At 42.9% G+C, this 26623-nt stretch overlaps 1 protein-coding gene across 3 annotated transcripts; it reads left to right on the plus strand.

Annotated features, from left to right (window-relative positions):
- Positions 1-4062: 4062 nt before the first annotated feature.
- LOC104925614 (mucin-5AC) lies at positions 4063-15900 on the plus strand. Of its 3 annotated transcripts, none has more exons than XR_003463341.1 (6): positions 4063-4775; positions 5496-5663; positions 9286-9410; positions 9541-12934; positions 14556-14697; positions 15057-15152. XR_003463341.1 is itself a non-coding variant. In XM_027285417.1 (6 exons), the coding sequence occupies exons 1-5, from the start codon at positions 4323-4325 to the stop codon at positions 14583-14585; spliced, it is 4170 nt and encodes a 1389-aa protein (XP_027141218.1). In that variant the 5' UTR covers positions 4063-4322; the 3' UTR covers positions 14586-14633; positions 15057-15190. The 3 variants fall into 3 exon arrangements, 2 of the variants coding, with proteins under 2 accessions (XP_027141218.1, XP_027141217.1); XM_027285417.1 differs by having other exon boundaries at positions 14556-14633; positions 15057-15190; XM_027285416.1 differs by lacking the exon at positions 14556-14697 and having other exon boundaries at positions 4065-4775; positions 15057-15900.
- The last annotated feature ends 10723 nt before the right edge of the window (positions 15901-26623 follow it).

Genomic DNA, 26623 nt, shown 5'->3' on the forward strand with positions numbered 1-26623 from the left:
TTGAAGCTGGGAAGTTATTGTTCAATAATATTTAAACATTATTACTAGTACACAAATTAAACTACGTGAAAGAGTTCTTTGACCAGAAAATGACCACTAGAAACACGGACAGTGTCAAATTGTGGTCACGATTTCTCTTTGTTGATGCAGTTTCACTTAATCTCACCCCGTGTTTCTGAACTTTTCAGCAATTCAAATAAAAAAATGAAGTGAAACAATACAGCAACCTCATCACTTGTACAAAATTGCACTTTGTGACACATTTTCAAGTTCATTTTTATGCTTTTCGTGTCAAACAAACAACCACTTTTCATGACATCCATCATGATATTTGACAGTCATTGCCACAAACAGCAGGTTAATAGCATAAAATAAAAATTCCATGCGTTTTGTGGACACACGACATTTCCGTCCTTTGACACTGATAGACACTTGAAAAAAGGTTGTGAAGAAATAAATACTGATCATTAAATAGAGTGCGAGAGCGACACCACAGTCTGTGGTCTAGTCGTGTCATAATATACTTGGTGTTGAAACAAGCCACAAAATTAACTTCTAGATTTCCAGACACTGTATGAGTGTTTCTATAGGCCAACCAAACACACTTTGAAGATACAGGTAAAACTAGACAACTGAAGGCATCATGCTGAATAATGCTCCAAAATTAGGCTAAATTAGGAGACGTCAATCCCAACATATTTATCTTTAAAGGGGCCCCGTGACCTCTCACTTCAACATATCTAAATAAAAATGGTTTCTGAGTCTTTATAGACATGCCCACTGTATGCTCATCCTGTGCAGCTTGGGCAAAACTTTGCAGTTTTTACATGCAAAATAAAGCATTTGAATATTTCTGCATACTCGGGTGCCTAAATTTAAATTGCATAAGTCGGGTATAATTGAAAAGCCGAGACACACAGATTCAATAAACCCAATCTTATTCATGTGTGATGGATCCTTATAGTAGCCATTTTACTGTAATGTGAAGATTTATTGAAACTGACCTATTGTGACCTTTTGATACCAAGGTATCATTTTTCTTATGGTGTTCCTGAAGGTCTTGCTGTCTTAATTTGGAATTTTGTAGGGATTTCGACCAGTACTGGAAAATTTTGCACCAAATCTCTGTAACAAATGGTATCAAGCCAAAAGCCACAGCAACAATGTAACCTAATTCAGCACAGCCATGGCTAAACTTATATTTGTATGGTGGCATAACCAAAATACATATTTATTACTAAAAACAACAACAAACAAACAACAAAACCTCTCTGAGAATCGCATTTTGTTTGGTTAGTTTGCAGACATCACCTTTGACTCTGTGAACCTGTGATGGAAATTATTCCCTGTTTCTATAATTTTATAGACTGGATGATTAATCTAAAAAGCTGTAGTGATAATAAAACTTTAATCGATCTGACTAAGTGTCACTGAAGTGCACTTAACACTGCGTCCAAATACGAATATGGTAATAATATTGTAATTAGCGTGAGACATACTCGTTTTAAATGTCTCATTTGAATTCAGTGAACTCATTGGTATGTAAGTCGTGTTGCCAACAAGAGATTTTATGTCTGAGTGTGCGACTGAACAGCAGTTCAGCTGGTGACAGACACACACACACACACACACACACACACGGATGTTGACCGGTGCTATGTGAGGAATGCGGCGCTGCTTCTCTCACCAGGACGTGATGTTTGAAATGAAGCAGGAAACATCCAATAGGCTGAAACACGTTTTCACTTTCTTTCTTTTTTCATTCATTCCTCCTGACGAGAGTCACCTCTGGCTCGCCAACGACAGTTAGTCAGTAAACAAGTGGCATCCAGCAGGGGAGGAGAAAAGAGGAGTTAAAGGTTGTACCAGAAATAGTACTGCTGTCTTCTTCACCTACTCTTTTTTTTGTTGTTTTTTTTAAACTGCTGAGTCACTTTGAAGCGTGTGTGCGTGACACAGAAGCATTTATTATGATGTATTTGTGTCACACACTGACGACAACATGAGAATATTAAACATCACTGACATGCCGTCAAATAGGAGGGGAAAAAAACTGCTCTGATGACAGAAAGAAGGTGAGACAGAGACAGCAGTGAAACATAATAAACAATAAAAAGTGGAGAACAATGCAGAGTAATGAGAAAAACGAGGAAGGAACGAGAGTGACAGTAAAAGATCCAGGAGCGGGGGAAGGTGTGTGAGCTGTGACATCAATGACAGTCATAGGCGTTTGAAGCAAATACAATAAAACTGTTAAACCAGTTTGACTGACTGGCTGACTGGCAGCCTCTGGCTGTTTAAGCCTTGACAGCGAGATAAACCACCGTCAGCCTGCAAACTAGTCCAACACCCAGCAAAGCAGCAGGACAGTTTTTTTTTCCAGATCATTTATCGTACACTGCCAATCAGTGAGCCAAGAAATCAAAAGATGAAATGGGCAGTCGATGAGTCAGCCGAGTGACTCATCGACTCTGCAATTCACTGTGATCGGCGGCGACAGACAGACAGACAGAGAGGGCGCTGGGAAATATTTAAAGGTGCCCCTGCTCTGTCTGTCTGAATGAAGATTTACGATGCATTGTCAGTCACAACCTCCAAAGCCCCAAAAAACTGCAGTTCCTCAAACATCCACGTGAGGCTGGCTCCAGAATTTTAAAAAGCTTAAATAAACATGTTTACAGCCTGGTACAGAAAACGGGTTTTGGTCTCTGTAGCTAATTTCCTTGTTCATGACAGCTGTAGAGTCTGAAATCACCAGTTCAAACAGTGTTAAGGCTTAAAGTTATGCTGATTTTAAAAGTGTGGGTGCCGTTACAGGTGGTTTATTTGAGAACCCAGGTCCACTGATGATCCACGTCTTTGCCCGATTCTTAGATTAGCAGAGGCCGGACTGCCAAGATACTCACCGACACAGCTCTTTGGAAACCTCTGGGGGCAAGATACTCACCGACACAGCTCTTTGGAAACCTCTGGGGGACGTCATGGATACGCCGTCCATTCTTTATACTGTCTCAGAGTCCTAACACACTCCTCTAAGCTTTGTAGGAAATCTTTCAAGCTTGTCAGTCCACACACCTGTTATGGTAATTTCCTGAGCTCGTCTTGTTTCTTCATGCAAAACAGAGATTTACATTTGAATTATGCTTTTATTTATTTATTATCATCCTATTATTGCGTTCTGTTATTTCATGGGTAGTCACAGACTGATGATGAACACCTCACAGCGAGCAGCAGGCTATAAAACATTCGGGACTGCAAATGAGCGGCCATGTCACCCTTCAGCCTTTATACTGTAACCTCTCCTGCTCCTGCTGTCTTATCTAATGACATGTAATCACATCGCACAAGGCTGCAAGTATCAAAGCAGGGTGTATCATGTGACTCCGATCTGCTGATAATCCAGCGGTGTTTGCCTCTTTGAGGTAACTTAAACTTTATTTGAGGTTAATTAAAAACAAATAATGTTTTAGAACCTCGGGGCTGTGTGTTTGATTGGGCTGCGCTCCTTGCGGAGACTTGTTTCGCTTTCTTTTATCGTGGAGATGTTGCGTAAAATGGAACTGTTATTACCGCCTTTGTGTTATTGAACATCAAACTGAAACTCAGGAGTTCAAAGGTCAGGTAGGCCCTGCTTAGGTGAGCATGTAGTTTTAGATTGAAAACTCTAAATCTCTTAATCCCACTTTAATCTATCTCGTTTTGAGCTTTCTTTAAAAATAATTATGTGCTCTTCATTTTGATCTCATTCTGGCAGGAGCATAAATAAGCAGGACTCAACAGGTAAAACAAGCACACCACAGATATATATATATAATCTATATATATATATATATATATATATATATATATATATATATATATATATATATATATATAAAGAACTTGGCTTTCAGGTGATGTTTTGTACCTCATGGTTTTCATGGGGTTGTGTCAAACTCAAAGTCACGTGATAAAGGTGTGCATGTTTCTGCGTGTGGGTGTGCCTGTCTGGGTCACACCTGTCGGGCGGTGCTGCGTGTGGGTGTGCCTGTCTGGGTCACACCTGTCGGGCGGTGCTTTGAGCGGGATGTCACTCACTCCTTCACTCTCGGTTAAAACCCGTCATTTGGTAACGGGAACAACGATGACTGTGTGTTCAGAGCACCATGGCCGCCCAGAGGAATCACAAGGCTGAGCAAAGAGGAACACCGCATGAACTTATGCGCAACGAGGCTGGAACTAAAGCGCACAGAGGAGGAACTGACCGGCGGGAGTCTGGGGGAGTTTAGGACGTGTTCCGTTTTTTTTTTGTTGTTTACTGTGAAGTACTGTGAGCTGCAGACATGGCTCTGTCCCAGTTACAGTGCCTGGACGATAACCACGTGAACCCGCGTGTGCACGAGTCCAAACCGGAGTTCCTGTACTGCGAAGACCAGCGGCTCGCGCTGGAGGCTCTCCTCCAGGATGGTCGCGAGGCGTTTTTGAAATACCTGGAGGCTCGCGGCCTGCGGCTGTTCCTCTCAGACCCGGAGGTGGAAGCTCTCGCCGGGGCGGTGGAGCCCTATGACCCGGGCTCGGAGCTCTTTTCGGATAGTGCCGAGGACGACGAGCCGCCGCTTTCAATGCACTACTGGCCCGAGTTGTCGGACACCTCCATCCCACAAATAGACCTGGGTTGGCCGGATAGCGATGCTTACCGCGGGGTGACGCGCACTACCGTGCACACGCAGCCGCCGCTGGATGGTCAGGCGCACATCAAAGAGATAGTCAGGAAAATGATTGCGCAGGCGCAGAAGGTAGAGTATGCTGACCCACCTTTGGACTAAACTTTACACTTGGGTGTCAATGTAGGAAATATCCAATAATGCTGACTTTATGATTAAATTAAACTAAACATATACATTTTAAACACTTATTCAACATTAATTCCACTCTAAAGTCTTTATTAAATAGCCTAAAAGCTGCAGAACTTCATGGATTCATCCTAAAATGTGAGTGTAATGTTGACATAACGTCACCATGACTCTGTCAGTAAGAGGTCAGAGTACAGGCTGCAGACCGAAAGAGACAATCAAGAGTAAAGTGCAAATTGATTAAGCGACTTTATCAGGAGAATTGTAACTGAACCATGTAATGTTAGGGTATTTGCATGTTCGTGTTCATTACAGACTGTATGAGCATCTGTTTGGCATGCTGAGTCATGTGTCATGAAGGAACAAGTTTATGGCATGTGTTATACGACTGAAATATCCTATGGGCATATTCCTGAAGAGCTTTTGACATACAGTAAATGTGTTGTGTAAGAGAGAACACACTGTATGTGATCATATTTTACTCAAACCTGTGGAACAACTCGCATCTTATTTTGTCAGAAACTGAGTAAACACTGTGAAATACCTGCAAGTAAACACTGTAACTTCACAGTTTGTATCTGTTTACTTGTCTGCAATTAAACTATGCATACATGCACAAGTTTTTACCTGGATGTCATGAAGTTTGTGTCTGTTTGTCTTCAGGTTATCGCAGTGGTGATGGATGTCTTCACCGATGTCGACATCTTTAGAGATTTGCTAGATGCTGGTTTCAAGAGGAGGGTCTCCGTCTACATCCTGTTGGAACGTACAACACTACCTCATTTCCTGTCCATGTGTCAGAGGGCCAACATGCATGCCGGACACCTCAAGGTGAGCCGAGTAAGCTCTGCACAAGCGAAAAAACATGGGAGAATATCCAAAACTCGTGGCCAGTAGTCCATCAGATATATTGCTTTAGACTATATGGCAACTTTTTAAAAGAAAAATCCAGTAGGCCTCTATCTCAGCATTTTCATGTATGTGTAGATGTGTAGATCTGTACACAGTCATGTGCAGAGAGCCTTCACTCCCTGCTTAAAGGCCTTTGTCCTGCATTAGCAGGAAGGGAGTGTCAGGGAGACAAAAACATTGAATTTCCCCCAAGAAGTCTTATTATTTATGTATGACTGTTTTAAAATTTTAAAAAATACATAAAACTGATGGAGAACTCTATCAAAAGTTTCTAAAATTAACAGGAAATATATGTCAGTTGGTCAGGAAACTTGTTGGGTCAGTGATAGAAAAGAAAGGTTTGGAACCACTGCTTTATATGACAGTGTTGGACAACCAATATCATTGTTTATAGACTCATAAAAAATGTTGTTCATAGTCCATGATATTCAGAATAGTTAGCTGACAGAAAATTTAAGTTAATTATCAGTCGTGTGTGGATGAAATGTATTTCGGATCACAGGGGAGTTTCCAAATGTTGAGAAACGTGGAAATGATCGCCTCTTGTGTCAGATTGAAATTAACACAATAAGTACAAATTACCGTTTGAAAGAAAGACAAGCAATTCAAGTCAAGGGATTTTCATTCTGCACGGATAAGTGAAGACACATGTCACCTCTCCCTTTCTCTTTTTTTTTTCCCTCTCTCACAAAAACTAGGAAGCCTTTCCAGCTGGCTCTGGATCATGAACAGATAGCTGGTGTTTCATTCCACAGCTGACTGTTTATCACCGAAAATGTTCTAAAACACATTTTGAACATGTTCGAACATGCAAAAGTGACTTACAGGGAGCTGTATTGTCAGGGAATTAGTAAGGATTCTTGAGACATTAATCTTTTAATGAAGTTGCCAAGCCACCAAATCATAATTGTGTTGACTCAAGTCAGCTAACACAAGTATCTCAGAAAATCCAACATGCAGTAGGAGCAGTGTTGGGTAATTTCCGCAAAGGCTCCCAATGTGCTTAACTAATAATCTCCAAAGTGACATGTGAGGCGCTGAAGATGTGGGATACTGTATTTAGGAGACCTGTTGAGACACACAAATCATACTGCTATGCGTGAACAAACCCTTTGTCTGCCAGTTGTCTTGAAGGAATTGGAGTGAAACACAGAGGCAGTAACAGCTTGACAAACTTCCAGCACCATCTGTATCTGGATTAACAGCAGAGCATGTCCCATGTGGCAGTTTGTGGTTTATAAACATAAAAATATGACAGTTACACGTGATGAATTACGTGACAGAAGTGTGTTCTTCTCATGGTAACTGCCTGCCATTTTGTTGTTTTTACCGTACATTCTCAGGCATGTCTTGATCAACAAATTTGAAAGTATAAAGTGCAAACCTGCCTACAATAATACAGCTGCACAGTCCACACTTGGCCTATAGTTGCCCAACATTTAAAATAATAAAATATTTGATAATAGAAAAACAGCCTGTGTCACAATTGGCAGGATGATACACGAATGCACAAACCGTAGAAGACAGGTGTGACCGTTGAAATATTTATTGCGAACTGTAAATGACAAAAAGGGAGTTGCTGGTAGGTGAAGGAGTGGATAGACAGGAAGGGAGGAGTAGCAGATAAGTACTGAGATGCCAGATTATTAATCATCTGTCATCTGAAGGGTTTTCTGTACAAGTGACGAATCCATAACAGTGACCCTGTATCCTGTCAGATGTAGAGTATTTGTAAAACAAATAGTGCAAATCCACAGTGTCTCATTTATACCTTGCTGTTTCCAGATTTTCTGATATGTATCTACAGTATGCTTTGTGATTCCAGCTCGTTTGGTGGTCTTTTCACTTCAGAATTCTGTCTTGGACATGTCATCCACAGTTTGGAGTTGAACGCATTCACACAGAAATACCCTTTTCTCATTTTATCTAATCAGTTCACCAAAGGAATGTACTGAGGGAAAGAGAAAGTTAAGGGTGGAACCGAAGGAGGGAGGGAAACAAGTCTTCCTACTGTGAGACGTGCCAATCTGCTGCATCAAGACAACTGGTTATATCATTTTTTGGCTGCATCCCTGTTCATGACCTGGCCACACTGACAGCCATAGAGTCTTTTAGAGGACCCAAGAGTCTAATTCTAAACTTACAACCAAAGCAATGGTGTGTTTATCACCAAGAATGGGCCCTCAAACAGCTTAGAAAGCACTGGCCAACTACCAAACACTGTACCAGGTCAATAGTAATTATTTTTTTGGCATTTTATGTTGGATGGTTTGCAATCTTTCATATTCTTTGAATTTTTATTAATGGACAAAATGAACCTCATACTTTAAGGCCTATTATTTACACCTTGTGAGGCTGCTGTATGTACCATTGACTGATAAACAACATAAGCCACCTTGTAAACCTGAATATGCCAGTAAACAACTGTGGACATGGATTATGGGATACAGTGAGCTGCAGTAGATAGATCAAAAACGGGCTACATATCTCTATGGCATGAAATTGCAATGCAGTATTTATATTTTTAGGATTGACTAGATATTGGGAAACACGGCTGTCCTATAAAAGTAAAGGAAGGGAGGAAGACCTTAAATCTCTTATCTGACACTGCTACTCATTTAATATCACTACAGCTATACAGTCACATATGTAGGTCTAGTGGCTGTGTTTACAACTATGGGAATGTGTTGCTATCAGTCAACTGGAGTTTTATTTGTATTACAAAACATCTGAAGTGGACTGAGAATGGACCCATGGGGGACGCCAGATTTTAATTTCCCTGATGCCTGAATCAGCAGTATTTACATGAGCAAAACAGACGTGTTCCAACAAAGTTCTTGGTCAAGATAATCTATGAGAATGATGAGATTCTTTGCAGCACTCAAGATCAAGTAAAGACAAGACAGAGATTATATCAGAATCCATCACAATTAACGTGTTGCTTGTGCAAGATTTACTACTAACATTGGATGTGTTATGTGTAAATGCTCTGCAGCCTGAAAGAGTCAAGCAATTTGCTTAAATTCAGGGCACATGACTGCACCTACTATCTCTGTATGGCTGTCGGGATTTTATTTAAAAAGTACTCGTATGTCTAATAAACAGCTGTGGGTTACATGGAAGGACTACAGTTTGTTTAAACCTCTGATTTATGTTGTTGGACGTGCGCTCTGGAAACATCAGTTTTGGAAATTTGACATAAGGCAAATGGTATCTGTCTGCCTGACGTGCTTTACAGATGTTAATCTTGTTATACTTTGCTTTTGTTTTGTTTTTTTATTTACACAAACTTTTATCATCAATCAGCCAATAAATATTCAAAAGGGATGAGATAAGGCCGCCTCATAAAATCATAAAAATACCTTTTCATATGCTATATTTGTTGTGACTGTAAGTTTCTTGTTATCCAGTCTCAAGGTGGAGAATGAAAGTACAAGCACGAGTCTTTGTCACTATTTTACAACCTTTTTATGAGGTCACGGATTAAAAAGTTAGCTCTGAATCTGGAGAAGGTGTGACATTTATACTCTGTGTTTTACAGCACCTTCGCGTACGCTGCACAGACGGAGTAGAGTTCCACACTCGGTCGTCCACCAAGGTCACAGGGCGAGTGGGGCACAGATTCATGTTCATCGATGGAGACAAAGCTGTTTCTGGGTCGTACAGGTCAGTGCACTTTGTGTGTGTGTGTGTGTGTGTGACAGTCTTGCTCCTGTTGTCAACATAGATGTTTGTTTATTAATGTCTTGCTTTACTTTAAAGTGGTCTAACTTAGCATGTGGTGTGCGTTCTGTAGTTTCACTTGGATGTCATCTCGGCTGGAGAAGAATCTCATCACGGTGGTTACAGGCCAGGCAGTGGAAGCCTTCGACAGGCTGTTTCGAACCCTCTACGCGACCTCTAGCTCGGTCGAACTCCGTCAGGTCGCCACGGAACCTGAACCTGAACCGGAGCCCATCCGACAGGTAGCCGCAGTAGCCCCTCCTTCTGCTGCTCTTGCCAGGAAACTGTACAACCCTAAATATGCCCTGGCTTTAGGCAACCCCAGCCCAGCTCCATCTGCTGACCAGAACAGCTCAGAAAAGACTCAAAGTGAAGAGAACCCGGATGTCCCAGGTAGCAAAAAGAAGAGGCGGAAGAGGGCTTCTAAAGACAACACACAGGAGGCTCCCCCCATCCATCCTGGACTCCTCAATCTCGAGAAAGCATGCCTGATGTCATACCTGCCCACCTGGCCAGAGCCTGATCCCCCTAGTGACGTAATTGGGTTCATTAACATTCGTGATTCCAGCAAACCAACTCCAGTCCATCTACAGCGATCTGAGATGTTCGGAATAAGCCAAGCGATCAGGTTTAGCAGTCCATTCAGCATGCCAGAGAAAACCCTGCCAGAGGTGGCCACACCCAGGCAGCAAACTGCTAAATATGAGGAGATAAATAAGCTCCAGTCAGCACAAGATAAAACCAAGGCTAAAGAGTCTGTGGTGAACAGAGCTCAGCCCACACAACTCATTGCACAGCCTGGTGACGCCACAAATAAAGCAAAGGTACCTGAACACAACTCGCCTGCATCTGGAACAACTTGTGAATCTGCAAAGAGTCTCAGCAGAGATAATAAACTACATTCAAACACAGCTACCAACCCAAATGTAGGTCACAACACCACACCTCACCTCAAAGCACATGCACCTCCCCAAAACAGCAGCAAAGCATCGCCTCCTAGCACAGGGAGGCCTTCACACCACACACAGGATGTCCCCACAGACAATCCTAAATCAGATTCTCTCCCTGGATCAAAGACTAAAGAAACTATCTTAAACAAACCGAGCGTTGTTGTGCGCAAGACACACACCCTGGAGTCGAACAGCACAGCACAACCTTCACAAATGGGTGATACCACAGGACAACACACACAGACACATACAGATTCACACACAAAGGCTGTTCACACGCAGCCACCAAACCCCTCTGAAATTACCCCTAAAGTCCAAACTCCCGTCACCAACAGCTACGTATCCCCCTCCTCTACCTCTGCCACGTGCTCTCAGCCTGTCAATTCAACCTCCCTTTCTAAAAATGACAACATCGCCATCAGTTCTCCTGTTACCATTTCTTCTACAAACGTCAATCCTCCCCTCCCTTCTTCCTCATCTTTGACCTCAACTCCTCCCATCCCTAAACCTCGCACCCTCCAGCTGGTTGTCAAAGATGGAGTCACAAGCAGCAACCAGAGGCTGCCGGAGTTCAGCGTCATCAGGAGGCGTGAGACCAGCACAGGGCCGCCGGTGGTCAGCAATGAGCCCGCTGTAGCAACTGTGGTGGAGAAATCGCCAGAAAAAGAACCCGAGACTGTGCCAAAAGTGCGGAACAACAGTGGAAGCAGAACACGGCAAGATGCCAAGAATACAGGAAATATCAGGACTTTCCAAGAAGTGGTTGTCAAAGATGACGTCACAAGCAGTGACAAGAAGCTGCCGGAGTTCAATGTCATCAGGAGGCGTGAAACCAGCACAGGGCCGCCGGTGGTCAGCAATGAGCCCGCTGTAGCAACCGTGGTGGAGAAATCGCCAGAAAAAGAACCCGAGACTGTGCCAAAAGTGCAGAACAGCAGTGGAAGCAGAGCAGGAGCACGACAAGATGCCAAGAATATGGGAAATATCAGCACTTCCCAAGAGACAAAGAATGACGAAGCAGTTGGACTACATGATGACAGAGCAGAAATGCAATTGGTGGCTGGAACCAAGTTCGAAAGCCAGCCAAATGTTTTGATTACTGATGCACCAAAGGCCGAGAGCATGAATATTCACGAAATAATTCCAAAAGATGTTGAGTCCAAGACTTTGACATCAACAGACTGCAAATTAACCTCACAGAAAGACTGTGGACCCACAGCAGAGGCAGCGACCGAGGCTCCAGAAAGAGCCCTGACAGGCCGTGACTCTGCTGAAGTGGAACCACGGAAAAAAACATACCAGGCAAGTGCACATGAACTTCAGGGAATATCATATTCTGCAGTGACTCCACAGGATTTAGGTATATTAGACGCTGTTGACTCTGTAAAATCTCCAACACACACTCCTGTTTCCACAAAAGACACCACTGGTGATAGCACACGCACATCTGCTACAGACGCACATGGCACACCACCGGCACAGAGTGTGTCAAATACTGCGAAAAATAATTCCAACAGCATCACCGTTCAGGAACTAACCCCTCACACACGAGGAGGCACACACACACCTGAAAAATCCCTGCGCTTACACCTCTCCGATACGCACGCGCCAGACTTGCGTTTGCCGACGCCTGAGAGGGAATTGCGGTCACTCTCGGCCCTCGTGCGCACTCCAACTCCGGATGGATTCACCCCAGATCAACGGTCATACACCCCAGACATTCGAACGCCTACGTCCGACATGAGTGACGGGTATGTGTCACCAAGGACGGACTCCGCCCTCTCCACAACCTCAGATGAGTATTACGAATGTGCCGACTCTCCTTTCCAGGAGCCTGTTATTGACCAAGTGGCTTACAGCAACCACGCGACGACAGAGGATCATGTCAGCGCCACACACACAGATACGCCTATTACTACAACCGTTGCCACCAGTCCTGCATTGATAAACGATAACACTCGTGCGTATGGATTAGGCACCATGGACATGAATACCTCGAGCAGTGAAACGCTGAGTTTGTCTAGGCCTGCTAGTGACTCCTCTTTGTCTTCTTTACTTGAGGAAGTGAAAATAGTCGAGGAAACTGCAGATGAAGAAAATGGGAGAAAAGGGGATGAAAGGGGGAGCAAACTGAGCGCAGCAGAGAGGAGGACAGTGGGAAATTCCCAGGGGCTACAGAGACAAGGCAGCAGCGAGGAAGCTAAGAGGACGCCACACAATTTTAAACAAGGTGAATACTTGACACAGACTGTGGGAAAAAACAAGGGGGCCCAAGCCCAAGTCCCCAAGAGGAAGAGGGTTCTAAACCAATCAGCAGCAGAGAAACTGGTCGATGGAGGAGCGACTCCAGGAGAATTAAACAACGAAGAAGTGGAGCCAAAGCGATTGTCCACAGGTGACCTTAAACCAAAGAAGGATTCTTCCGAGCGAGGGAGGCCAGACAAAGAGAAGACTGTGAGCAGCGGTGTGGAGAGGAAAAGCAGACCCCAGTCAGCCACAGAGACTGAGAGACAGAAGGTAAGAACTGTAAGACAGCAGATTTAAAAGAACATTTTAAGCCGCTATGCAGGTTAATCAAATAATAATACTCATAATAATAATAACCAAAACCTTTTTTTTTTATTTAATCTAAACAACATTTGATCTTGTTGAAGGTGAAAAGATCCATCTAATATTTGATTTAAGTAGTTCAGACTTTGTTTTGTCAGTTGTTACTTCCTGTGACTCCATCACACCAATGGATGTAATTATGACACATTAATTTGAGTTTAAAGGTCCAGTGTGTTTCTTTGCAGGAACTGAAAGTAATATTCATCAGTATGTTTTCATCGGCGTATAATGACCTGAATATAAGAATCATTGTGTTTTTGTTGAGCCCTTTATATCTACAATGAGAGCGGGTCCTCTTCCATGGTGTCCGTCATTTTGAACCACCGTTTTTGTACAGTAGCTCAGAACAGACAAACTCTGTTTGAAAGGACAGGGTCAGACATGACACGACAGACTCGCTGCTACCCCCATATTCAGTCACGGGTTGAAATAAGCACGCTTATGATATGCGAAAAAGACATTTATTGACTGATTGCATGAAAGATTCAGGTGTGTATTTCCGGCGAGGGGCGCAGGGCCGGTCCACCTTATAGGCCACTCGTGATTTAGCATAATTATGCAAATATGTTAATTTATGTGGATTTATGTAAATATTCAATTAGCCGTGTGACTCGGGGAGGATGTTTAAAAGGGAGTCAGAATTGTTTGTGGTTATTGAGAGTTGTGGAGTATTGGTAAGAAATTGAACAGTATTGGATATTGGAAATTGGATTGCTATTATTGTGTCACGAAATCCTACACACTGGACCTTTTAATCCTCAAAGCAACACGAGCTTAGCTTTCCAGTTTCATCATCTCTCTTCATCTCTTTACCACAGAAGTTGCTAAACCCAGTCCTGTGCTTACCCAGGTTTTAATAAACAAACCGTGTTCATTAGTGAGCTTCAGAGGTGTGAGTAGCTTCACATATCTCCAGTCTTTGTGCTAAACTAAATTAGCCAAAGTGGATTTCTCAAACTGTCAAACCTTTAATGGGCCTTTAATCTAATTAGCTAATGTTTTAATAAAATTAATTCTAAGTGTATGCAAATGCTATCCTTAATATTTAATCATGTCCATCAAGTCCATAAATATTCAGTACTTTCTGAGCTAGCCTTTGGTGTTAACCCAGATTATTTTACCACTCCGAAAAGACTAAGTCATTGCGATGTCAGTAGAAAGTTGGCACAAAAATAAAAATATTCAGCTACTTAAGCCCTAAAGTCTCACAGAGGTGTTACAGTCATTAGCTTCCATCTGTTTGTGCTCAGTCAGCTCCAAAGCGGGCTTCAGCAGTCAGCTGATTGAATACGTTGTCAAATATTTAACAAAGTCAGCGTGTGCGTATGTTTCAAACGCAGCTTTGCGAAGCTTTTGCAGCTTTGAACTTAATATATATATGCAATGTGCTTTTCTGCCAATCACTCATAGAATTAACCAACTAACCAAATTGTCTCTCTCTCTGTCTGTCTGTTGCTCATGTCTGCTTAATGCTATGCAAGCTTACCATTTCTGTTCTTGTGTATGTGTGTGTGTGTGTGTCTGTTAGGTATGCACCAGCAGAGCATCACTAAGTTGAAACACGCGACACTTGTTCATTATTGAACAAGGAGACGTGTGTGTGAATGTAAGTGACACACTTTCAATGAAGAGCTCTGCGCATTCACTCCGGCTGCAGTATTAATGAAGCGGTAAATAATTAATAGTTTGACATTTATTGGCGTAATTTAACTCACACGCCATTGAGTCTTTTCATCAACAATAGTCTATTCAACCATTGAGGTGTTATTGGCATGTTTTAGCTGAGGTCTGTCATGTAATATTGATGTATTAACAAGTGACAGTCAAACAGATCTCACTGATTTGCACTCTTTCTTTTCCATTTGCAACAAAGCTTTTATGCCACTTGGCTCTGCATTTGTGCATGTTAAAATGTTACACTGCATTGTAGAAAGGTTGCCAGCACACTAACAGACTGCAGTAACTCATTATACAGCCATATATTGTACATTTCTTTCTATCCCCATTCACCTCTCTGCTCCTTCTCTAGCGTTTGCCAACTCCTCCAGGAACTCCACGAGGACAGCAGCAAAACAGAGGAGCGTCCTCTCCTTCCCGATCATCCAAATCTCCTCGACCCCTCTCGGCCAGCCTGCCTTTGGGGACTCATCCCATGGGAAGCCGTCAATCAAACCAGGCGGAAATCAAAGCGGCCCAGAGTAGTTTATCGGATAACACCTCATCTGCTCGCAAACCACCGCCCAGACCACCTCCACCTGGGCCAGTGGGTGCCATCGGGTCTGCAGCTGGGCGGAAGCAGGCCGAAGTCTTACGCAGCCCACAAGGCTCCGTCTCTCGACAGCCCCCAACAGCACAGGGCAGGGCTAGAGCTGGACAATCACCGAGTCGACATCCTTACACAAAACCTCAGCCTCTCTCACCGAACCAGGTGGTACCAGCGCATCAGTTGCACAGCCAAACGGAAGAAGGAAAGGGTCCATTTAGCTTAACATTTGGGAAACTGTACAGCCTTAAAGGTCTGAAGGACAAGATTGGCAAGCTGCCAACACAGAACAGGAGAGGTAGCACCAGCTCAGGTACAGGCACGTAAAAACATGAGCTAGTCTGGTGCCATTACTGTAAAAAAAAGAGGCAAGTTACGATAAAACATGTAAATGGGGAATAAAAAACTGTCTTCCCCAAACTCCAAGAAAAAAAGGTTTGAAAAAACACCAGTGTTCACAGCATCTGTCTTGCTCTGTGCCACTAGGGTTACTTCTTGCAGACGGTAATATCTGAACTTTCAACTATGACCCATGACTTGTGGTGGTGCCTCACCTGATGGAGAAGTTGTTTTCCACAGTTTTCAGTAATAAACCGCTCCTGTGCATCGAGTTTTCCTGGCTTCTCATTTCTAGACATGATTCTTCTTCACGTTGCTGCATCTCAAACTTTTGAGAGTGGTCGTGGACGTCTGGAGTTTGAACCATTGCTGCCTTTTATCTATTTATTTGTTGTTAAATGGTGAATGACCTACAGCACCTTTCTCGTCTTCTGACCACTCAAGGTGCTTTTCGATACACGTCACCATTCACCTGTTCACACACATTCATACACTGATGACGTTGGCTGCCATGCAAGAAGCTGCCATCATCAGTTTGGGAGCTAATCATTCACACGCCGATGGCGCAGCCTTCGGGAGCAATTTAGGGTTCAGTATCTTGCCCAAGGACACTTGAACATGCAGACTTAAGGAGCCAGGGAAATAACCACCAATCATCTAATAAGTGGACGACCCGCTCTACTTCTACTTCCTGTGCCACAGCTGCTTGTTTCTGTTTCTCGGATTAACTGAAATCTTGAGTGACTGCGATTCATTCATCAAAATGTTCATGTTTGTGTAATAAGCCAAGAGACACATTTGAATGCTGAAACTGTCGATGTGAGTTATTTTGTATTCGTCCATTGTGCGCTGTACCTTGTAAGACTAAAGCAGTGAGGTTATTCATTTATTCTTTGTTTACACCAAATCCCATTTACATTCAAAATGCTTCTTTTTTTTTTGCCTGGAAGACAAAGTCACAGCGCCTGTGCCCAGACAAAGCATGTGTTATCCAGAGAGACGAGCACAATAAACGCCGCGCAGGACAACGATGTTACTCTGAAGACAGGTACAGATGACCTGCAGATTACGACAACAATGTACAAGATGGTGCCCTTGAGTTTTTCCCTGAAGGAACAGTGGGAATGTGGGGGACAAATAAACTCATCAATGACATCGATGAAATTGGCTTTAGTTGTGTTACAATGCTACAAATGAGAAAAGCTCCAGTCGGTCTTTGTGTTCTGCAGACAAACAAGGAATTTGTTCACTTTCTAAATGTTTGTCCGTGTCTTTATTTACAAAACCAGCTTTCGACTGCGGTGAATCTCCATATCAGTGCTTGTGTTCATTTATTTGAGAGTTTAAAAGGTGTTACTCCCAGTTCAAACCAGGATTCAATTATTATCTTTTCCTAATGGAAAAGTATAGAATATGGATGGCTCTGAAAGGCTGCTCTGCATGCCGACGGAGGAATTTAACAACTTGACATCATCAAAGTGGAAGAGGAGAATGTGTGCTAAACATTTGGTTTAACTAAGTGTATTTCTTCTGACTTCGCTCCTGCTAAAAAAAAAGTCAGAAAGAGGTGCACAGAGGCCTTTATGGAAATCATCTTTCGCAGCATATTGACATTCTGAAAATATCAGATTGAATCCATGTCAGACACAGTTGTGGGAGTTGTGTACGGTAAATACTACAATCAGGACCATTTTTTATCAGATGTTACCTATCCAGGCGAGGTGTGAGCTGCACGAAAATCAGCTTCAGCTGAGATGTGATGATTTACAGTTTATTATCACAGTAGAAAAAAACGTGTAGCTTTAACGTGTGAATCACAACTTTCATAAACAAAAGAGACAAGTGATGCATGACTGACTCACCTCGAATTTGCATTCTTATGTAACAAGGAAGAGAAATGGAAAGCGATATCTCTTTATTGCACGGTAGGGTAAACAAACAAACAAACACTTAACCTTTACACACTGCTAATTATTATTGTAACCTAGACGGCTTATATCCAAATATTTAAGGGTATTACAATTTTTTTTTGACATTTTCTAGAGAAATAAAACCAAATAATTTGTTGAGGATACGGTAGCCACACATTGTTTGATGACAGCTTTGGCCTATTTAATGCATTGCCTCAGAAACACATTTTAACATCAACTGTTCAGAGGAGAGACTCTCCTCCGTGGTAAAATTGCTAAATTGAAACCTTTACTGAGGGAGACCAACAAGAAAAAGACAAACGCTTGTTTCAAGAAACACAAAGAATGGACAGTAGATCAGTGGAAATCCGTACAAAGGTAAACATATGGCATCTGCATGTGTGGTTCCCAACATAAAGCCTGGAGGAAGGATGTGCGATGGCGTGTGGATGCTTTGCTGATGATGCTGTTGGAAATGTATTAAAAAATTCAAGGCCAGCGTGGCTACCCTAGCATTCAGCAGCGACACATGCCATATGGTCTGCACTTAGTGGCACCATCATTTGAGAGAGCCAGGCTAGCTGTTTCCCTCTGTTTCCACTCTTTGTGCTAAGCTAAGCTAATTGGCGGCTGACTGTGTGGCTTCATATATGTCATGCAGAAATTAATTGTCATAGCTACAGCCGTGCCTCGGTGCTTTTACCTTGTCTGTCTATGTGTGGATTTGGTCTTCCTTCCTCATTCTGGCTCTTCTCTCTCTGCATACCTGCCAAACATCAGCAATCAGTGCACCTGTCTTCCATCAGAAGACTGTCTGTCTGCCCGTCTGTCTGTCTGTCTGTCTGTATGTGAGAATTACGCCTGGTTTTCCTGACTCAGGATTATTGCCATCCACTGAGCCCGTCAGCCATTGCTCATAATTGCCTGTCCTGCTATGTCTGCATTTGGGTTCAGCTTAACTAAATTGTGACAATGAGAGTGGTATCGATCTTCTCATCCAAGAGAGAGAATAGTGTATTAACCAAAATGTCAAAGTTTCCCATTGAATGTTAATTAGCAGCATTTGTCAGCTGTAAAATGTGTCACAACCAGTATATTGATATCAAACAAGAACATTAAAAACAGTGTTTGAATATGTCAAATTAGAATTGATCTTTTATCTACCCCCTCCCCCTGTAAGACACAAGTCGTGAATAGCGAAACAAAACAAAATCCATATAGTCATATAGACGTGAGATGAAATATACTTTATGAATATTTTTCTGGGTCACACATCCAGATTTAGAAAGAGTCAGACAGTCAAACACACACACACACTCTCTCTCTCTCTCAAGGAGGGTGCAGATCAGTGATTGAGATGCAGAAAGCAGAGAGATGGAGGAGAAGGAGAAGCACACAATCCCTCCTTATCTAAAGTGACTGAGAGGCAAACTGTGAATAAAGCAAGAGGCAGGGAAAGATGGAGAGACAGATATACACGGAGAGACATGAAAACTGAAAAATAAAATAAGCTTCTACAGTCGGACAGTCTTCTTCCTGAGTGTAAATTCATCAATTTATTAGTGCGTCTCTCCAGCAGTTTCCTAAAACATCCGAGCAGTGTATTATGAATCGAAAACTTAACTCAAAGAGTAGGCACATTACATTTGTTGGGGACTATTTTCAGCCGTGGATTAATACACACAAGACTTGTGTACTCATTTGTGACTCCAAAGAAGGAACCTCTCACAATTCTTTACCGGTTTTGTTTTTTTCGTGGAATTGTTGACACCAAGGAAAATATCCCCAACCTTATAATGTTCTGTACAATGAAAAATTGTTAAGAAAGAGGCATGTAACATCCATCATATCACCTGTTTTCTTGCCTGGAATTTCCTGTTACCTTGTCCGACGTGAGAAAGTTCCCAGCAAGGTGAAGCCTGGGTGGTATTTAGGTGTTTAAAAAAAGAAAAGAAAAGAAAAGGCAAATGCGCGCCATGCTCAGGTAACCGTGTTCGGCGAAACAGTCACCCAAACTCAGCGGTGACCCACCGCCAGGCTTCATTACCTCACCACTCATTGAAAAACATCATGCAAATGTCTTTTCCAGTCAAACACACACACACACACACACACTGGAAGTCTTGTGGTGATGATTTTGTTTTTGTGGATGATTGGGTTGTATGATAGTGGTGGCTCAGTCCCAGAATAGCACACCATACACATTCAAACACACAGTTAAATAGAAACCATCCCCTCTCCCTCAGGCCATTTATATGGAGATGAGAGACTTGGTTACCCAGCGGACAAACAAACACACACACACACACACACACACACACACACACACACACAAATATTGGCACATAGGACTCAACGCAACACCCTCCGTTTAGCTGAGGCCTCCAAGCTCATCATAAATGATAATGCCAGACTTCCACTCAGACTCACACGGGACTCACACCGAACGCGGAACAGAAGCGGAACGGAAGCGGAACGGTACTTTGCCCGGTGTCAACTCACACCGGACGCGGATCAGCCGCGGAACGGCAGCGGAGCGAAAAAAATGAGGGAATAGGGAAGTGGGAAGGGGGTGATGTAAAGAGTCAATGAGCCATGTGACTCTAGGAGGGAGGAAAGGAGTCAGAAGGGGGTGTGGGTGTTGAGGAGGGGGGGAGTAGTGGTAAGAGATTGAACAGGAGGGGAGAGTGAAAGGTGGAGGCCGATGATATTGGGAAATGGGATAGAGGTTGTAGGGGTGTTAAAAGAAACACACGGTTGCATCACCACCGGAAGAGGCCAGTGGTCGTGTCAGGGGGCCGCCGGACCAAGAACCCGGACCGCGCGGAAGGCAGCGACAGTGTCACGAACACCGACACACGTGACCTTTATCCGCAAAGCAACACAGCGTTAGCGGCCACGTTTCATCACTCCGTCAGCTCCGTATTCCACAAAGTTCTGAACCCAGTCCGGCGCTACCCAGGGGTTAATAAATAAACAACCGGGTTGCATGTACGTGAACGCAGAGGTGAGTTAGCTTCCCATATCGTCCAGGTTGGTTGCTAAACAAGTTGCCAAGTGGATTTCTCAAACAACTGTCAAACCTTAATGGGCCTGTTAATCTAATTAGCTGAAGGTTTTAATAAAATATTCAAGTGTAGCAAATGCTACCTTAAATATGTTAATCATGTCCATCAAGAGTCCAATAAATATTCAGTACGTGTCTGAGACTCTTTGGTGTTAACCCAGATTAGTTTAATTTACCACTCACGAAAAGACTAGTCATTGCGATGTCAGAGTAGAAGTTGGCACAAAATAAAAATATATTCAGCTACTTAAGTCCTAAGTCTCACAGGGGTTACAGTCATTAGCTTCCAATCTGTGTTTGTGCTCAGTCAGCTCCGAGGGCTTCAGCAGTCAGCTGATTGAAATACGTTTGTCAAATAGTTAAAACAAGTCAGCGTGGGTGCGTATGATTTCAAACGAGCTTTGGTCGAAGCTTTGTTGAGCTGTGAACGTTAAATATATAATGCAATGTTGCAATGGCTTTCTTTGCAAGCAATCTAGAATTAACCCACTAACCAAATTGGTCTCTCTCTCCTGTCCTGTCTGTTGCTCATGTCTGCTTAATGCTATGCAAGCTTACCATTTCTGTTCTGTGTGTATAGTGTGTGTGTGGTGTGTGTGTGTCTGTTAGGTATGCAACCAGCAGAGCATCACTAAGTTGAAACACGCGACACTTGTTCATATTAACAAGGAGACGTGTGTGTGAATGTAAGTGACACACTTCAATGAAGAGCTCGGCGCATTCACTCACGCCCGCTGCAGTATTAATGAAGCGGTAAATAATTAATAGTTTGACATTTATTGGCGTAAATTTAACTCACACGCCATTGAGTCTTTTCTCAACAAATAGTCTATTCAACCACATTGAGGTGTTGTTATTGGCATGTTTTAGCTGAGGTCGTCATGTAATATTGATGTATAACAAGTGAAGGCAAAAACAGATCTCACTGAGTTGCACTCTTATACTTTTCCATTGTCACACAGCTTTATGCCACTGGGCTCTGCATTTGGTGCATGTTAAAATGTTTAACTTGCATTGAGAAAGGTTGCCAGCACACTAACAGACTGCAGTAACTGCATAATACAGCCATAATGTACATTTCTTTCTTATCCCCATTCACCTCTCTGCTCCTTCTAGCGTTTGCAACTCCTCGGGAACTCCACGAGGACAGCAAGCAAAACAGAGGAGGTCCTCTCCTTCCCGATCATCCAAATCTCCTGCGAGACCCTCTCGGCCAGCCTGCCTTTGGGGACTCATCCCATAGGGAAGCCCGAAATCAAACCAGGCGGAAATCAAAGCAGCCAGAGGAGTTTATCGGATAACACCTCATCTGCTCGCAAACCGCCGCCCAGCCACCTCCCCGGGCCAGTGGTGCCATCGGGTCCTCAGCGGGCGGAAGCAGGCCGAAGTCTTACGCAGCCCACAAGGCTCCGTCTCTCGCAGCCCCCAACAGCACAGGGCAAGGGCTAGAGCTGGACAATCACCGAGTCGACATCCTTACACAAACCTCAGCCTCTCTCACCGAACCAGTGGTACCAGCAGCGCATCATTTGCACAGCCAAACGGAAGAAGGAAAGGGTCCATTTAGCTTAACATTTGGGAACTGTACAGCCTTAAAGGTCTGAAGGACAAGATTGGCAAGCTGCAACACAGAACAGGAGAGGTAGCACAGCTCAGGTACAGGCACGTAAAACACAAGCTAGTCTGGTGCCATTACTGTAAAAAAAGAGGCAAGTTAAGATAAAACATGTAAATTGGGGAAAAAAAAACTGTCTTCCCCAAACTCCAAGAAAAAAAGGTTTGAAAAAAACACCAGTGTTCACAGCAGCTGTCTGGCTCTGTGCCACTAGGGTTACTATTTTGCAGACGGTAATACTGAACTTTCAACTATACCCATGACTTGTGTGGTGGCCTCACCGGATGGAGAAGTTGTTTTCCACAGTTTTCAGTAATAAACCGCTCCGGTGCATCGGTTATCCTGGCTTCTCATTTCTAGACATAGTTTTCTTCACGGTGGCATCTCAAAGTTTTGAGATGGTCGTGGACGTCGGGAGTTTGAACCTTGCTGCCTTTTCCTATTTTTTAAGTATATGGTTGAAATGGTGAATGACCTACAGCACCTTTCTCGTCTCTGACCAACTCAAGGTGCTTTTCGTACATACACGTCACCATTCACCTGTTCACACACATTAATACACTGTGAAATTGGCTGCCAGCAAGAAGCCGCCATCATAGATTTGGGAGCTAATCATTCACACGCCGATGGCGCAGCCTTCGGAGACAATTTAGGGTTCAGTAATTGCCCCAAGGACACTTGAACATGGCAACTAAGGAGCCAGGGAAATACCACACAATCATCTAATAAGTGGACGACCCGCTCTACTCTACTTTTCCTGTGCCACAGCTGGCTTGTTTCCTGTTTCTCGGATTACTGAAATCTGGAGTGACTGCGATTCATTCATCAAAATGTTCATGTTTTGTGTAATAAGCCAAGAGACCACATTTGAATGCCAAACTGTCAGATGTGAGATATTTGTATTCGTCATTTGGGCGCTGTACCTTGTAAGACAAAAGCAGTGAGGTTATTCATTTATTCTTTGTTACACCAAATCCCATTTACATTCAAATGCTTCTTTTTATTTGCATGAAGACAAGTCCAAGCGCCTGTGGACCAGACAAGCATGTGTTATCCCAGAGAGACGAGACAATAAACGCCGCCAGGACAAACGATGTTACTCTGAAGACAGGTAAGATGACCTGCAGATTACGACAACAATGTAACAAGATGGTGCCTTGAGTTTTTCCTGAAGAACAGTGGGAATGTGGGAGGACAAATAAACTCATCAATGACATCGATGAAATTGGCTTTATTTGTGTTTACAGATGCTAACAATGAGAAAGCTCCAGTCGGGTCTTTGTGTTCTGCAGAAAAACAAGGAATTTTTCACTTTCTAAATGTTTGTTCCGTGTCTTAATTTACAAACACCAGCTTTCGAGCGGCGGGGAATCTCCATATCAGTGCTTGTGTTCATTATTAAAAGGTTGTTCTCTCCCCAGTTCAACAGGATTCAATTATCTTTTCCTAATGGAAAAGTATAGAGTATGGATGGTCTGTAAAGGCCTGCTCTGCATGCCGACTGGAGGAATTTAACAACTTACCATCATCAAAGTGGAAGAGGAGAATGTGTGCTAAACATTGGTTTAACTAAGTGTATTTCTTCGAGACTTCGATCCTCCTGCTAAAAAAAAAAGTCAGAAAGAGGTGCACAGAGGCCTTTATGGAAACCTCTTTCAGAGCATATTGACTTTGAAAATATCAGATTGAATCCATGTCAGACACAGTTTGTGGGAGTTGTGTACGGTAATACACAATCAGGACCATTTTTATCAGATGTACTATCCAGGCGAGGTGTGAGCTGCACGAAAATCAGCTTCACGCTGAGATGTGATGATTTACAGTTTATTATCACAGTAGAAAAAAACGTGTGCTTTAACGGTGTGATCAAACTTTCATAAACAAAAGAGACAAGTGATGCTGACTGACTCACCCTCGAATTTGATTTCTTATGAACAAGGAAGAGAAATGGAAAGCGATATCTCTTTATTGCACGGTAGGGTAACAAACAACAACAGACTCTTAACCTTTACCACCTGCTAATTATTATTGTAACCTAGACGGCTTATATCCAAATATTTTAGGGTATTACAATTTTTTTTTGACATTTCTAGAGAAATAAACCAATAATTTGTTGAGGATACGGTAGCCACACATTGTTGGACCCTGGCTATTTAATGCATTGCCTCAGAAACACATTTAACATCAACTGTTCAGAGGGAGAACTCTCCTCCGTGGTAAATTTGCTAAATTGAAACCTTTACTGAGGGAGACAAACAGAAAAAGACAAACTGCCTTGTTTCAGAAACACAAAGAATGGACAGTAGATCAGTGGAAATCCGTAAAAGGTAAACATATGGCTAAGCTGCATGTGTGGTTCCCAACATAAAGCCTGGAGGAGGATGATGCGATGGCGTGTGGATGCTTTGCTGGATGCTGTTGGAAATGTATTAAAAAATTCAAGGCCAGCGTGGCTACCCTAGCATTCAGCAGCGACACATGCCATATGGTCTGCCACTTAGTGGCACCATGTATTGAAGAGCCAGGCTAGCTTTTTTCCCTCTGTTCACATCTTGTGCTAAGCTAAGCTAATTGGCACTGACGTGTAGGCTTCATATTGTCATGCAGAAATTAAGTTGTCATAGCTAAACAGCCGTGCCTCAGGTGCTTTTACCTTGTCGTGTCCTTGTGAGTATTGGTCTTCCTTCCTCATTCTGGCTCTTCTCGTCTCTGCATACCTGCCAAACATCAGCATCAGTGCACCTGTCTTCCATCGAAGACTGTGCGTCTGCCCGTCTGTCTCTGCCTCTGATCTGTATGTGAGAATACGCCTGTTTTTCCTGACTCAAGGATTATTGCCTCCACGAAGCCGTTCAGCCATTGCTCATAATTGCACTGTCCTGCTATGTCATGCATTTGGTTCACTAACTAAATTGACAATAGAAGTGGTACGATCTTCTCATCCAGAGAGAGAATAGTGTAAACCAAATGTCAAAGTTATCCCATTGAATGTTAATTAGCAGCATTTGTCAAGCTGTAAATGTGTCACAACAGTAATATTGAGATCAAACAAGAACATAAAACAGTGTTGAATATATGCCAAATTGAATGGATCTATATCCCGCTCGACACTTTATCTCCAACTCACTCTAACACCAAAAAGATATAAAATGACTACTACCCTTCGCCAAGAACAATCGTGAATAGCGAACAAAAACAAATCCATATGTCATATAAGACATGAGATGAAATATACTTTAATATTTTTTCTATGGTCACACATCCAGATTTAGAAAGAGTCAGAGCAGTCAAACACAACACACAACACACTCTCACTCTCTCATCTCAGGAGGGGGCAGATATCGTGATTGAGATGCAGAAAGCAGAGAGATGGAGGAGAAGGAGAAGCACACAATCCCTCCTTATCTAAGTGACTGAGAGGCAAACTGTGAATAAAGCAAGAGGCAGGGAAGAAGATGGAGAACAGATATACAACGGAGAGACATGAAAACTGAAAAATAAAAATAAGCTTCTACAGTCGGAACAGTCTTCTTCTCAAGTGTAAATTCATCAATTTATAGTAGTCGCTCTCCACAGTTTCCTAAAACATCGAGCAGTGTATTATTATAATTGAAAAACTAAACTCAAAGAGCAGGCACATTACAATTTGTTGGGACTATTTTCAGCCGTGGATTAACACCAAACTTGTGTACCATTTGTAGACTCCAAAGAGGAACCGTCTCACAATTCTTTACCGTTTTTGTTTTTTTCGTGGAATTGTTGACACCAAGGAAAATATCCCAACCTTATAATGTTCTGTACAGAAAAAATTGTTAAGAAAGAGGCAGGTAACATCATCATATCACCTGTTTCTTGCCTGGAATTTCCTCCTGTATACCATTGTCTGACGTGAGAAGTTCTTATCCGAACCAGCAAGGTGAAGCCTGGGTGGTATTAGGGTGTTAAAAAAGAAAAGAAAAAAGAAAGGCAAATGCGCGCCATGCTCAGGTAACCGTGTTCGGCGAAACAGTCCCCAAACTCAGCGTGACCCCCGCCAGGCTTCATTACCACCACCATCATGAAAAAACATCATGCAAATGTCTTTCCAGTCAAACACACAAACCACACACACACACACTGGAAGTCTGTGGTGATGATTTTGTTTTTGTGGATGATTGGGTTGTATGATGGTGGTGGGCTCAGTCCCAGAATAGCACACCATACACATTCAAACACAACAGTTAATAGAAACCATCCCTCTCCCTCAGGCCATTTATATGGAGATAAGAGACTTGGTTACCCAGCGGACAACAAACACACACACACCACACACACACACACACACCACACACACACAGCACACACACAACACACCACACACAACAATTATTGGCACTAAGACTCAGACCAAACACCCTCCGTG

This window comes from Larimichthys crocea, chromosome XII, assembly GCF_000972845.2.
Source record: "Larimichthys crocea isolate SSNF chromosome XII, L_crocea_2.0, whole genome shotgun sequence".
Lineage (NCBI taxonomy): Eukaryota > Metazoa > Chordata > Actinopteri > Sciaenidae > Larimichthys > Larimichthys crocea.